The 15,968-nt window shown below is 42.2% G+C and overlaps 1 protein-coding gene across 1 annotated transcript in view; it reads left to right on the forward strand.

Moving 5' to 3' along the window:
* The window catches only part of pxk (PX domain containing serine/threonine kinase), a 61,462-nt gene that overhangs the window by 718 nt on the left and 44,776 nt on the right, over positions 1 to 15,968 (forward strand). The window contains exons 2-5 of the mRNA XM_038983911.1: positions 5,292 to 5,342; positions 5,568 to 5,615; positions 7,266 to 7,452; positions 11,697 to 11,774. Of these exons, the coding sequence (XP_038839839.1) occupies positions 5,292 to 5,342; positions 5,568 to 5,615; positions 7,266 to 7,452; positions 11,697 to 11,774 (364 nt within the window). The remainder of the gene's footprint in view (positions 1 to 5,291; positions 5,343 to 5,567; positions 5,616 to 7,265; positions 7,453 to 11,696; positions 11,775 to 15,968) is intronic.

A 15,968-nucleotide genomic window follows, 5' to 3' on the forward strand; every position in this document is an offset into this window, starting at 1 on the left:
AATGACAGCTGTTAGCTAGACCCTAACTAAAATGCAATGTATCGCTTATGGGGCCTTTTGCTAAAATAGTCTGTGACCGTTGATGGTTGGTTGGGGAATGTTCGTGTGTCATTCCCAGAGCTGGTTGAGAGCCTTCCTATATACAGTCATTGTTAAGTCTTTCACAATAAACACTGCCAAACTGTGTAACTAACGTTACTGGTAGACAAAATGCCACATATTGATGATACAATTGTGTTGGGTAAAGTCAGGATGAAATGATAACTTAAGGTAGCCTACATGGCTAACTAGATAATATGGATTTGAATCAGGGCCGTCGTGCACCCCAAATATCTTTTTGGCCACGAAGTACGTGAGAATGGCTGGGTACTTAGGGTTTATTGCTAATGAGGCCCTTTATCTACTTTTCCACAATCAGATTAACTTGTGGATAGCATTTTTATTTAGCATTTTTCAAAGACCAACCTAGAGCCATAATCATTGTTTAATCTTTTTCTGCTTATCTTAGTGTACCAAATGAGCAGAGGAGGCTGGTGGGAGGAGCTATAGGAGGACGGCCGCATTGCAATGGTTGTAATGGAACGTGTCAAACATATGGAAACCACGTTTGACACCGTTCTATTTAATATGAGCCTGTCCTATAGCCCCTCCCACCAGCCTCCTCTGCTCTTGAGCTGTCTCTGTCCTGACTGGTGTATTTAAAAAAAAAAAAAAAAACTAAAATCTGGATAAAATAAACGTTATCTTCATCTCTGCTAAAATCTGGGTAGAATAAACTGTTTCTCTGCGTCTCTGCTAAAATCTGGGTACAAAAAAACTATGCTTCTCTGTTAAAATCTGGATAAAAGATTGAAAGGAATGTGAGTCTTATTCAGTACATCCTAGTTATTGCTTGCTTTTCTAAAGTCTACCAACCTTGCCAGCAGGCATGCCAGCTAATATAGTTAGACAAGCTAGCTACTCTAACTTAGTTTATTGGAAACCTATCTGGGCCTAGCTAAAGCCAACTTCATGAAACTGCTAGGTGGCTGGTATTATTACAGAATAGTATTTTTACGTTCTTTTTTTATATTTTTTTTAAACAGGCAGATAGGTGCCCTCTATGGCCTGACGTATCTGATGTGAATTGAAGGTCAATAGAGACTTCATTACACACTCGGGTGTAGTTGTTTACAACTGGGATGTACCACAGTTTGCTGCCAGCCTGAATGTATCACCTTTATAGCACATTGAACAATAATGTTTATGTGAGTGGCATATAGCTTAGGCTCAGTGGTGTTTAAGTGGCCTGCAGTGGATTATCCTGGTGAGGTTTAAACCAGACCTTTTGGACCCTTGGCTTGTGTTATTCCAGCTACTGTACTACCATGTCACCCTGTCAGACCTTAGTTGTGTCCCAAATGACACCCTGTACCCTATATAGTACCCTACTTTTGTCCGGGGATCTGGTCAAAAGTAGTGCACTACATAGGGAATAGGGTGCCATTTTGAGCCGTGTCCACAGTACTACCCTCTCAGGCCTATAGTGTTAGTGTTCAGCTGTTGTGAATGATTTGGGGGAAACGCTATTTGAATACTAGGTATCAGAGTAGAAGTGCTGATCTAGGATCAGGTCTCCCCTCTCCATGTAATCTTCTTCGTTATGATCTGAAAGGCAACACTGATCTTAGATCAGCACGCCTACTGCTCGATGAATATATCCCTGGTTAACTAAATATACAGTGAAACATACATGTTATCATAGAACATTGTGACGGGAGTGAAAACGTTGTCGAGAAGGATGAAGGATTGCTGACCACTGTGTCCTCTCCTATAGAATTAGAACTACTAGAACAGTCTTGCCATGTTCCCGAGGGGGCTTTACCCCTTCTTGTATTTCTTGTTCTATGTCGTCTCCTTTTATCCCTGTCTTCTGTGTTTTTGAGTGTGGGAGTAACTTCATCACGGAGGAAGCACATGAGACGGGCATGACAAGGAGACGACAGCAAGTTGATCTTAGTAAACCATGCCTCACATAAGGCAGGGGAAGTTAGCCTGGATCCTAACACAATCCGTTTCGTAATGAAGTTTGATGAAGTGAAAAATATTCATAATAATTTCATGATGGATCCAGGCTAGGAGAAAGTAGGCCTTATCAATAATAATTTCATGATGGATCCAGGCTAGGAGAAAGTAGGCCTTATCAATAATAATTCCATGATGGATCCAGGCTAGGAGAAAGTAGGCCTTATCAATAATAATTTCTAATAATAATCTTCTAGAAAAGTAGGTCATCAGTTCAGTCAGCCTTTGTCTCCAGGAGGAGAATTTAGTGAAGGACTGACTAGATCAAGCTTTTAGTGAAGGACTGACTAGATCAAGCTTTTAGTGAAGGACTGACTAGATCAAGCTTTTAGTGAAGGACTGACTAGATCAAGCTTGTGACTCTATAAACTTTATGGATGAATTTGCTGTTTGTTTTGGTTTTGTTTTAGATTATTTTGTGCACAATATAAATGAATGGTAAATTATCTATTGTGTCATTTTGGATTCACTTTTATTGTTAATGAGAATAGAATATGTTTTGTAAAATGTCTACATGGGATATGATATAAAATGCTAACCTCCTCTGTTATTGTAATGGTGAGAGGTTAGCATGTCTTGGGGTATGATATAAAATGCTAACCTCCCCTGTTATTGTAATGGTGAGAGGTTAGCATGTCTTGGGGTATGATATAAAATGCTAACCTCCCCTGTTATTGTAATGGTGAGAGGTTAGAATGTATTGGTGGTATGGTATAAAATGCTAACCTCCCCTGTTATTGTAATGATGAGAGGTTAGCATGTCTTGGGGATATGATATAACATGCTAACCTCCTCTGTTATTGTAATGGTGAGGGGTTAGCATGTCTTGGGGATATGATATAAAATGCTAACCTCCCCTGTTATTGTAATGGTGAGAGGTTAGCATGTCTTGGGGGTATGATATAAAATGCTAACCTCCCCTGTTATTGGTAATGGTGAGAGGTTAGCATGTCTTGGGGATATGATATAAAATGCTAACCTCCCCTGTTATTGTAATGGTGAGAGGTTAGCATGTCTTGGGGGTATGATATAAAATGCTAACCTCCCCTGTTATTGTAATGGTGAGAGGTTAGCATGTCTTGGGGGTATGATATAAAATGCTAACCTCCCCTGTTATTGTAATGGTGAGAGGTTAGCATGTCTTGGGGGTATGATATAAAATACTAACCTCCCTTGTTATTGTTATGGTGAGAGGTTAGCATGTCTTGGGGATATGATATAAAATGCTAACCTCCCCTGTTATTGTAATGGTGAGAGGTTAGCATGTCTTGGGGGTATGATATAAAATACTAACCTCCCTTGTTATTGTTATGGTGAGAGGTTAGCATGTCTTGGGGATATGATATAAAATGCTAACCTCCCCTGTTATTGTAATGGTGAGAGGTTAGCATGTCCTTGGGGGTATGATATAAAATGCTAACCTCCCCTGTTATTGTAATGGTCAGAGGTTAGCATGTCTTGGGGGTATGAGATTTGAGCTGGCGTACAGCGCCAAAACACAACACGTGTAACACAGTCCCAGTACTGTTGGAGCTCTGTGTATATATGTATATACAGTTGAAGTCGGAAGTTTACATACACTTAGGTTGGAGTCATTAAACTCGTTTTTCAACCACTCCACAAATGTTTTAACAAACTATAGTTTTGGCAAGTCGATTAGGACATCTACTTTGTGCATGACAGAAGTAATTTTTCCAACAATTGTTTACAGTCAGATTATTTCCCTTATAATTCACTGTTTCACAATTCCAGTGGGTCAGAGGTTTACATACACTACGTTGACTGTGCCTTTAAACAGCTTGGAAAATTCCACAAAATAATGTCATGGCTTTAGAAGCTTCTGATAGGCTAATTGACATAATTTGAGTCAATTGGAGGTGTACCTGTGGATGTATGTGAAGGCCGACCTTCAAACTCAGTGCCTCTTTGCTTGACATCATGGGAAAATCAAAAGAAATCAGCCAAGACCTCAGAAAATAAATTGCTGACCTCCACAAGTCTGGTTCATCCTTGGGAGCAATTTCCAAACGCCTTAAGGTACCACGTTCATCTGTACAAACAATAGTACGCAAGTATAAACGCCATGGGACCACGCAGCCGTCATACCGCTCAGGATGAACGTACTTCAGGGCGAAAAGTGCAAATCAATCCCAGAACAACAGCAACGGACCTTGTGAAGATGCTGGAGGAAACGGATACAAAAGTATCTATATCCACAGTAAAACGAGTCCTATATCGACATAACCTGAAAGGCCGCTCAGCAAGGAAGAAGCCACTGTTCCAAAACCTCCATAAAAAAGCCAGACTACGGTTTGCAACTGCACATGGAGACAAAGATTGTACTTTTTGGAGAAATGTCCTCTGGTCTGATGAAACAAAAATAGAGCTGTTTGGCCATAATGACCATCGTTATGTTTGGAGGAAAAAGGGGGACGCTTGCAAGCCGAAGAACACCATCCCAACCGTGAAGCACAGGGGTGGCAGCATCATGTTGTGGGGGTGCTTTGCTGCAGAAGGGACTGGTGCACTTAACAAAATAGATGGCATCATGAGGAGGAAAATTATTTGGATATATTGAAGCAACATCTCAAGACATCAGTCAGGAAGTTAAAGCTTGGTCGCAAATGGGTCTTCCAAATAGACAATGACCCCAAGCATACTTCCAAAGTTGTGGCAAAATGCCTTAAGGACAACCAAGTCAAGGTATTGGAGTGGCCATAACAAAGCCCTGACCTCAATCCCTTAGAATTGTTTTGGGCAGAACTGGAAAAGTGTGTGCAAGCAAGGAGGCCTACAAACCTGACTCAGTTACACCAGCTCTGTCAGGAGGAATGGGCCAGAATTCACCCAACTTTGTGGGAAGCTTGTGGAAGGCTACCCAAAACATTTGACCCAAGTTAAACAATTTAAAGGCAATGCTACCAATTACTAATTGAGTGTATGCAAACTTCTGACCCACTGGGAATGTGATGAAAGAAATAAAAGCTGAAATAAATCATTCTCTCTACTATTATTTTGACATTTCACTACCTAAAACAGGGAATTCTTACTAGGATTAAATGTCAGGAATTGTGAAAAACTGAGTTTTTAAATGTATTTGGCTAAGGTGTATGTATACTTCCAATTTAAACTGTATATATAATCTAGGCTCTACATATGAGATGAATAGCTATGATAAGTCACATCACAAGTAATCATTTCCTGTCCCTTTTTCATTTCCTGTCCAGGAATACATAATCCGAGTACAGAGGGGTGTGTGTACAGAAAACAGTTGGCAGGTAAATAAGAATCTATGTTTAGCCTACTTAAACCTAAACCTTACCTCAACTATCTGCCTCAATTAGACTTTTTTGTTCTTCAACATAACACATTTTCATGTTGTACTGTAAATAAGATTAGAAATCTATTTTTATGTTGTTTTTTAACTGAGCTCTCTCAGACCTCAAGAAAGAAGCCTTTGGTTGTTTTTTCCCCACAATGCAACCTGTTTCTTATTGTTGCAGGTCATAAAGCGATACAGCGACTTTGATATGCTGAATAGCAGTTTGTTGGTAAGTGCGGCTTGACTTTCACCGGTACAAAGAGGTCACAAGTGCCTTTTCCCGCACCACATCTATCTGTGTCCCAAATGGCACCCTATTCACTACATAGCTCACTACTTTGGACCAAGCACCCTATTCCCTACATAGCTCACTACATTGGACCAAGCACCCTATTCCCTACATAGCTCACTACTTTGGACCAAGCACCCTATTCCCTACATAGCTCACTACATTGGACCAAGCACCCTATTCCCTACATAGCTCACTACATTGGACCAAGCACCCTATTCCCTACATAGCTCACTACATTGGACCAAGCACCCTGTTCCCTACATAGCTCACTACATTGGACCAAGCACCCTATTCCCTACATAGCTCACTACATTGGACCAAGCACCCTATTCCCTACATAGCTCACTACATTGGACCAAGCACCCTATTCCCTACATAGCTCACTACATTGGACCAGCACCCTATTCCCTACATAGCTCACTACATTGGACCAAGCACCCTATTCCCTACATAGCTCACTACATTGGACCAAGCACCCTATTCCCTACATAGCTCACTACATTGGACCAAGCACCCTATTCCCTACATAGCTCACTACATTGGACCAGCACCCTATTCCCTACATAGCTCACTACATTGGACCAAGCACCCTATTCCCTACATAGCTCACTACATTGGACCAAGCACCCTATTCCCTACATAGCTCACTACATTGGACCAAGCACCCTATTCCCTACATAGCTCACTACATTGGACCAGCACCCTATTCCCTACATAGCTCACTACATTGGACCAGCACCCTATTCACTACATAGCTCACTACATTGAACCAAGCACCCTATTCACTACATAGCTCACTACATTGAACCAAGCACCCTATTCCCTACATAGCTCACTACTTTGGACCAGCACCCTATTCCCTACATAGCTCACTACATTGGACCAAGCACCCTATTCCCTACATAGCTCACTACATTGGACCAGCACCCTATTCACTACATAGCTCACTACATTGAACCAAGCACCCTATTCCCTACATAGCTCACTACATTGGACCAGCACCCTATTCACTACATAGCTCACTACTTTGGACCAGCACCCTATTCCCTACATAGCTCACTACATTGGACCAAGCACCCTATTCCCTACATAGCTCACTACATTGAACCAAGCACCCTATTCCCTACATAGCTCACTACATTGGACCAGCACCCTATTCCCTACATAGCTCACTACATTGGACCAGCACCCTATTCCCTACATAGCTCACTACTTTGGACCAGCACCCTATGGGAATGGGCTGCCATTTGGGATGCACACTGTTTTTATGAACGTGATGTGTTCATACTGACTATTCTTTGGTGGTCATTACACATTTTTGAGAAGCCGTCGTTAAAAGGAAGCTGAGGTTTCTGCTGAGGTTTTACAAGCTCATTTCCTGACCATTATTCATTCTGTGAACCCTACATTCCTATGTGTCAACTCGTTCTTTCTCTCTTTATCTCTCTATCTCATTCTCTCTCGCTCTCTCTCTCCCACTCATTCTCTCTCGCTCTCTCTCTCTCTCCCACTCATTCGCTCTCTCCCCATCTTTCTTTCTCTCCCTCTTGCTACCCCCCCATCCCTCTATCCAACCTCATCCCGCAGGTCTCTGGCGTCAGCCTGCCTCTACCACCTAAGAAGTTGCTAGGTAACATGGACAGAGAGTTCATAGCAGAGAGACAGAGAGGACTACAGGTCTACCTAGACTTTATTACCCAGCATCACATCCTAGCCACCTGCCAACTGGTCAAGAAGTTCCTCGACACCAACAACTACTCTGCCAACTACACAGGTGTGTGAACTCTTAGGGTTGAGGGGCGTGTCTAACATGGGTGTGATACAGGGTTTCAGTTAGGAAAATTTGGTGTTGAACATCAGGCCGGCAGTATTTAAATTGACCGGACATTTGAGAAATGTACCGGACCCATATCCATTGGGTGCGTAACCTGATTAGGGCGTCCACCCACGGTGCTCAGAATAACAGAAATCACATTTTAGAATATGGTAATTCATATTAATAGTACCCGCAAACATTCGTCTCAATGTCAACATTGAAGAGGCGACTCCAGGATGCTGGCCTTCTAAGCAGAGTTGCAAAGAAAAAGCCATATCTCAGACTGGCCAATGAAAAGAAAAGAGTAAGATGGGCAAAAGAACACAGACACTGGACAGAGGAACTCTGCCTAGAAGGCCAGCATCCCGGAGTCGCCTCTTCACTGTTGACGTTGAGACTGGTGTTTTGTGCGTACTATTTAATGAAGCTGCCAGTTGAGGACTTGTGAGTCATCTGTTTCTCAAACTAGACACTCTAATGTACTTGTCCTCTTGCTCAGTTGTGCACCGGAGCCTCCCACTCCTCTTTCTATTCTGGTTAGAGCCAGTTTGTGCTGTTCTGTGAAGGGAGTAGTACACAGTGTTGTATATGATCTTCAGTTTCTTGGCAATTTCTCGCATGGAATAGCCTTAATTTCTCAGAACAAGAATAGACTGACGAGTTTCAGAAGAAAGTACTTTGTTTCTGGCCATTTTGAGCCTGTAATCGAACCCACAAATGCTGATGCTCCAGATACTCAACTAGTCTAAAGAAGGCTAAATGTATTGCTTCTTTAATCAGAACAACAGTTTTCAGCTGTGCTAACATAATTGCAAAATGGTTTTCTAATGATCAATTAGCCTTTTAAAATGATCAACTTGGATTAGTTAACACAGGGGTTCTAAAACTTTTTCAGCCTCGGACTCAAATGAGATATTCTGTTTTCCTGGGACCCAAACTGAGGAAAATATGCAACTATACATAAATATCTGTACATTTCATTGCCCGTATGCCTAAAATAAATGCAATATAGACAAAAACAAATAACAATGAAATTAAATATCTATTCGTGTCTGTTTTCCCCCATTTAAAAACACTTACATATCTGTCTAGGTTGGGACTGTTGCTGTTAAAATACAATAAATAATGTTCATTCTGAACTGGAATAAACAGATTGATGACATCACACAGATGAGTAACAGAACACACACACAGGCTTTTTGATAGTGCACCACTAAGTAACCGTACAGATGAAAAATGATCAGGCCTACTGTACATCTTACTGTAGAAATGATCAGACCTACTGTATATCTTACTGTAGAAATGATCAGACCTACTGTATATCTTACTGTAGAAATGATCAGGCCTACTGTATATCTTACTGTAGAAATGATCAGGCCTACTCTACATCTCACTGTAGAAATGATCAGGCCTACTGTATATCTCACTGTAGAAATGATCAGGCCTACTGTACATCTCACTGTAGAAATGATCAGGCCTACTGTACATCTCACTGTAGAAACGATCAGGCCTACTGTACATCTCACTGTAGAAACGATCAGGCCTACTGTACATCTCACTGTAGAAACGATCAGGCCTACTGTACATCTCACTGTAGAAACGATCAGGCCTACTGTACATCTCACTGTAGAAACGATCAGGCCTACTGTACATCTCACTGTAGAAATGATCAGGCCTACTGTACATCTCACTGTAGAAATGATCAGGCCTACTGTACATCTCACTGTAGAAATGATCAGGTCTACTGTACATCTCACTGTAGAAATGATCAGGTCTACTGTACATCTCACTGTAGAAATGATCAGGCCTACTGTACATCTCACTGTAGAAATGATCAGGCCTACTGTACATCTCACTGTAGAAACGATCAGGCCTACTGTACATCTCACTGTAGAAACGATCAGGCCTACTGTACATCTCACTGTAGAAACGATCAGGCCTACTGTACATCTCACTGTAGAAGCGATCAGGCCTACTGTACATCTCACTGTAGAAGCGATCAGGCCTACTGTATATCTCACTGTAGAAGCGATCAGGCCTACTGTACATCTCACTGTAGAAGTTATTGTTGAAATAATAATAATTTAAAAAAATTCTGAACTGGAATAAACTAATTGATCACATCACACAGATGTAGACCAGAAAACACACACACACACAGTCCTAATGAGAGCATGTCTATTCTGGGCTCCGTTTTTGACATTGTAACACTGAGGTGATGCTCAGCCTTGAAACAACTGTTTCTGTACCTTGTTTTTTAAAGTTTGTCAGAGTTGAGAACCCTGACTCACATAGATATGTGGTGCCAAACTGGACCAGAACATCTACTGCTTTCTCAGTCAGGCAGGAGACCACTTCCTGTTGTAGATGAGCAACCCAGAACTGTGTGAGTGGGTTCTCAGTCAGACAGGAGACCACTTCCTGTTGTAGATGAACAACCCAGAACTGTGAGAGTGGATTCTCAGTCAGGCAGGAGACCACTTCCTGTTGTAGATGATCAACCCAGAACTGTGAGAGTGGGTTCTCAGTCAGACAGGAGACCACTTCCTGTTGTAGATGAACAACCCAGAACTGTGAGAGTGGGTTCTCAGTCAGGCAGGAGACCACTTCCTGTTGTAGATGATCAACCCAGAACTGTGTGAGTGGGTTCTCAGTCAGGCAGGAGACCACTTCCTGTTGTAGATGGAACAACCCAGAACTGTGTGAGTGGGTTCTCAGTCAGGCAGGAGACCACTTCCTGTTGTAGATGATCAACCCAGAACTGTGTGAGTGGATTCTCAGTCAGACAGGAGACCACTTCCTGTTGTAGATGATCAACCCAGAACTGTGTGAGTGGGTTCTCAGTCAGGCAGGAGACCACTTCCTGTTGTAGATGGAACAACCCAGAACTGTGAGAGTGGGTTTACCTCAAAAAAGCATTTTGCTTCAATACGTTTATTCCAGTTAAGAATAACCATTATTATTGTATTTTAACAGCAACAGTTCCAACCTAGACTAGTTTTCAACAATAATTTCTACAGTAATATGTACAGTAGGCCTGATAATTGTTCATCTTCATCTGTACTGTTACTTAGGGCTGCACTATCAGTAGCTAGCTTGCTTTGGCGAATGTTAGCTATTAGCTGTGTACAAGGCCATGGGATTGTTTGAAAGAGAATTTCACATCTAACTCTCATAGTAGTTAGTAGTTGGTACTTCCTTATTTCTGCTTATCATCACCTGTTTATAAAATGACAACAATGCCTTGCTAGTTGACTTATGTTTCCACTGTCGAAGCACTGTTTCCTGAAGCATCCTGCCCCGTTCTGAAAGAACTTCCTGGCTTTACCGTCATGCTGTAGATGTTTTGTTCAGGACGTGGCCTTTTATTAATTTGTTCGTTATGAGAGACTCATTACTAAGCACAAAACACATTGTGGGCACTCCTCGTTATAAGTTTGTATGAAAGAGAGAGAAACTAATCGCTGAATATGCGTTTCAAAACAATTGAGCTCAGTCAGAATTTGTGGCTAGCATGAGTCCATTAGATGACAGCGGTGAGTGATGGCGAGTGGGAATGACAAGTCAGTGGCGGACAGCGCATCATCTGCTGTTGAACCACAGCGCTGCATCGTGTGTAGCGGAGTGAGCTTCAAGAAAACTGCAGAAAAAAAGATCCGGTAAACCGCTGAGCACACGGGCATCTCCCTCTCCCACTCACACAGCTGCTAAAGCAGAGACCGAGACCGCTGCTAAAGCAGAGACCGAGACCGCTGCTAAAGCAGAGACCGAGACCGCTGCTAAGCAGAGCGCACAGATGCACTTGGCCAAATCAATTCCAGTAATTAATTAAATAATTATACATTTACACTGACACGTCGCGACCCACCATTAACAGGTCAGCGACCCATACCTTAAGAAAGGCTGAGCTGACACAACGTGCCATGATAATGGGCCTCTGTACGCCTATGTAGATATTCAATAACAAATCTGCCATTTCCAGCTACAATAGTCATTTACAACATTAACAATGTCTACACTGTACTTCTGGTAAATTATGTTATTTTAATGGAGAGAAAAAATTACCTTTCTTTCAAAAACAAGGACATTTCTAAGTGACCCCAAACCTTTGAACGGTAGTGTATATTTTGAGTTGATAAATTAGGTCATTGTTGTGTCTATGGAAGGTAGTTACACTGAGCATCATCTCTCCTCCTCTACAGAAATTGCCTTACAGCAGGTGTCCATGTTCTTCAGGTCGGATCCTAAGTGGGAGGTGGTGGAGCCTTTGAAAGACATTGGTAAGTTTTAATGATTTATTTTATTTAACCTTTTTATTTAACTAGGCAAGTCAGTTAAGAACAAATCCTTATTTAGAATGACGGATAGCCAAAAGGAAAAGGCCTCCTGCGGAGACGGGGACTTGCAAACAAATTTAAAATAGGACAAAACACACATCACGACGAGCGACACTACATATAGAGACCTAAGACAACACAGCATGGTAGCAACACCACATGACAACACAGCATGGTAGCAACACCACATGACAACACAGCATGGTAGCAACACCACATGACAACACAGCATGGTAGCAACACCACATGACAACACAGCATGGTAGCAACACCACATGACAACACAGCATGGTAGCAACACCACATGACAACACAGCATGGTAGCAACACCACATGACAACACAGCATGGTAGCAACACCACATGACAACACAGCATGGTAGCAACACCACATGACAACACAGCATGGTAGCAACACCACATGACAACACAGCATGGTAGCAACACCACATGACAACACAGCATGGTAGCAACACCACATGACAACACAGCATGGTAGCAACACCACATGACAACACAGCATGGTAGCAACACCACATGACAACACAGCATGGTAGCAACACCACATGACAACACAGCATGGTAGCAACACCACATGACAACACAGCATGGTAGCAACACCACATGACAACACAGCATGGTAGCAACACCACATGACAACACAGCATGGTAGCAACACCACATGACAACACAGCATGGTAGCAACACCACATGACAACACAGCATGGTAGCAACACCACATGACAACACAGCATGGTAGCAACACCACATGACAACACAGCATGGTAGCAACACCACATGACAACACAGCATGGTAGCAACACCACATGACAACACAGCATGGTAGCAACACCACATGACAACACAGCATGGTAGCAACATTATTGGGCACAGACAACAGCACAAAGGGCAAGAAGGTAGAGACAACATTACATCACACAAAGCAGCCACAACTGTCAGTAAGTGTGTCCATGATTAAGTCTTTGAATGAAGAGATTGAGATAAAACCATCCAGTTTGAGTGTTTGTTGCAGCTCGTTCCAGTCGCTAGCTGCAGCTAACTGAAAAGAGGAGGGACCCAGGGATGTGTGTGCTTTGGGGACCTTTAACAGAATGTGACTGGCAGAATGGATGTTGTATGTGGAGGATGAGGGCTGCAGTAGATATCTCAGATGGGGGGAGTGAGGCCTAAGAGGGTTTTTATAAATAAGCATCAACCAGTGGGTCTTGCGACGGGTATACAGAGATGACCAGTTTACAGAGGAGTATAGAGTGCAGTGATGTGTCCTATAAGGAGCATTGGTGGCAAACCTGATGGCAGAATGGTAAAGAACATCTAGCCACTCGAGTATGAGACTGTATTATCTGCATATAAATGGATGAGCGAGATTCCTGCTGCCTGAGCTATGTTGATGTAAATTGAGAAGAGCGTGGGGCCTAGGATTGAGCCTTGGGGTACTCCCTTGGTGGCAGGCAGTGGCTGAGACGGCAGATGTTCTGACTTTATACACTGCACTCTTTGAGAGAGGTAGTTAGCAAACCAGGCCAAAGACCCCTCAGAGACACCAATACTCCTTAGAATTCCCACAAGAATGGAACAGTCTACCGTATCAAAAGCTTTGGCCAAGTCAAGAAAAATAGCACTAATTAACGTTGTAATAACTTAATAATACAGACATGATAGCATTATAATATGGCTGTAATAACATGATACAATATAATAGCATTATAGTACGGCTGTAATAACATGAAAAAGACATTAGTCTGATTATAATGCTGTGTCTGTCATGTTATTACAGCCTGATTATAATGCTGTGTCATGTTATTACAGCCTGATTATAATGCTGTGTCATGTTATTACAGCCTGATTATAATGCTGTGTCATGTTATTACAGCCTGATTATAATGCTGTGTCATGTTATTACAGCCTGATTATAATGCTGTGTCATGTTATTACAGCCTGATTATAATGCTGTGTCATGTTATTACAGCCTGATTATAATGCTGTGTCATGTCATTACAGCCTGATTATAATGCTGTGTCATGTTATTACAGCCTGATTATAATGCTGTGTCGTGTTATTACAGCCTGATTATAATGCTGTGTCGTGTTATTACAGCCTGATTATAATGCTGTGTCTGTCATGTTATTACAGCCTGAATATAATGCTGTGTCTCATGTTATTACAGCCTGAATATAATGCTGTGTCTCATGTTATTACAGCCTGATTATAATGCTGTGTCGTGTTATTACAGCCTGATTATAATGCTGTGTCGTGTTATTACAGCCTGATTATAATGCTGTGTCGTGTTATTACAGCCTGATTATAATGCTGCGTCGTGTTATTACAGCCTGATTATAATGCTGTGTCGTGTTATTACAGCCTGATTATAATGCTGTGTCGTGTTATTACAGCCTGATTATAATGCTGTGTCGTGTTATTACAGCCTGATTATAATGCTGTGTCGTGTTATTACAGCCTGATTATAATGCTGTGTCGTGTTATTACAGCCTGATTATAATGCTGTGTCGTGTTATTACAGCCTGATTATAATGCTGTGTCGTGTTATTACAGCCTGATTATAATGCTGTGTCGTGTTATTACAGCCTGATTATAATGCTGTGTCGTGTTATTACAGCCTGATTATAATGCTGTGTCGTGTTATTACAGCCTGATTATAATGCTGTGTCGTGTTATTACAGCCTGATTATAATGCTGTGTCGTGTTATTACAGCCGGATTATAATGCTGTGTCGTGTTATTACAGCCGGATTATAATGCTGTGTCGTGTTATTACAGCCGGATTATAATGCTGTGTCGTGTTATTACAGCCGGATTATAATGCTGTGTCGTGTTATTACAGCCGGATTATAATGCTGTGTCGTGTTATTACAGCCGGATTATAATGCTGTGTCGTGTTATTACAGCCGGATTATAATGCTGTGTCGTGTTATTACAGCCGGATTATAATGCTGTGTCGTGTTATTACAGCCGGATTATAATGCTGTGTCGTGTTATTACAGCCGGATTATAATGCTGTGTCGTGTCATTACAGCCGGATTATAATGCCGTGTCGTGTCATTACAGCCGGATTATAATGCCGTGTCGTGTCATTACAGCCGGATTATAATGCCGTGTCGTGTCATTACAGCCGGATTATAATGCCGTGTCGTGTCATTACAGCCGGATTATAATGCCGTGTCGTGTCATTACAGCCGGATTATAATGCCGTGTCGTGTCATTACAGCCGGATTATAATGCCGTGTCTGTCGTGTCATTACAGCCGGATTATAATGCCGTGTCTGTCGTGTCATTACAGCCGGATTATAATGCCGTGTCTGTCGTGTCATTACAGCCGGATTATAATGCCGTGTCTGTCGTGTCATTACAGCCGGATTATAATGCCGTGTCTGTCGTGTCATTACAGCCGGATTATAATGCCGTGTCTGTCGTGTCATTACAGCCGGATTATAATGCCGTGTCTGTCGTGTCATTACAGCCGGATTATAATGCCGTGTCTGTCGTGTCATTACAGCCGGATTATAATGCCGTGTCTGTCGTGTCATTACAGCCGGATTATAATGCCGTGTCTGTCGTGTCATTACAGCCGGATTATAATGCCGTGTCTGTCGTGTCATTACAGCCGGATTATAATGCCGTGTCTGTCGTGTCATTACAGCCGGATTATAATGCCGTGTCTGTCGTGTCATTACAGCCGGATTATAATGCCGTGTCTGTCGTGTCATTACAGCCGGATTATAATGCCGTGTCTGTCGTGTCATTACAGCCGGATTATAATGCCGTGTCTGTCGTGTCATTACAGCCGGATTATAATGCCGTGTCTGTCGTGTCATTACAGCCGGATTATAATGCCGTGTCTGTCGTGTCATTACAGCCGGATTATAATGCCGTGTCTGTCGTGTCATTACAGCCGGATTATAATGCCGTGTCTGTCGTGTCATTACAGCCGGATTATAATGCCGTGTCTGTCGTGTCATTACAGCCTGATTATAATGCCGTGTCTGTCGTGTTATTACAGCCTGATTATTATGCCGTGTCTGTCGTGTTATTACAGCCTGATTATAATGCCGTGTCTGTCGTGTTATTACAGCCTGATTATTATGCCGTGTCTGTCGTGT

The sequence above is a fragment of the Salvelinus namaycush genome, unplaced genomic scaffold, assembly GCF_016432855.1.
Source record: "Salvelinus namaycush isolate Seneca unplaced genomic scaffold, SaNama_1.0 Scaffold20, whole genome shotgun sequence".
Taxonomy (NCBI): domain Eukaryota; kingdom Metazoa; phylum Chordata; class Actinopteri; order Salmoniformes; family Salmonidae; genus Salvelinus; species Salvelinus namaycush.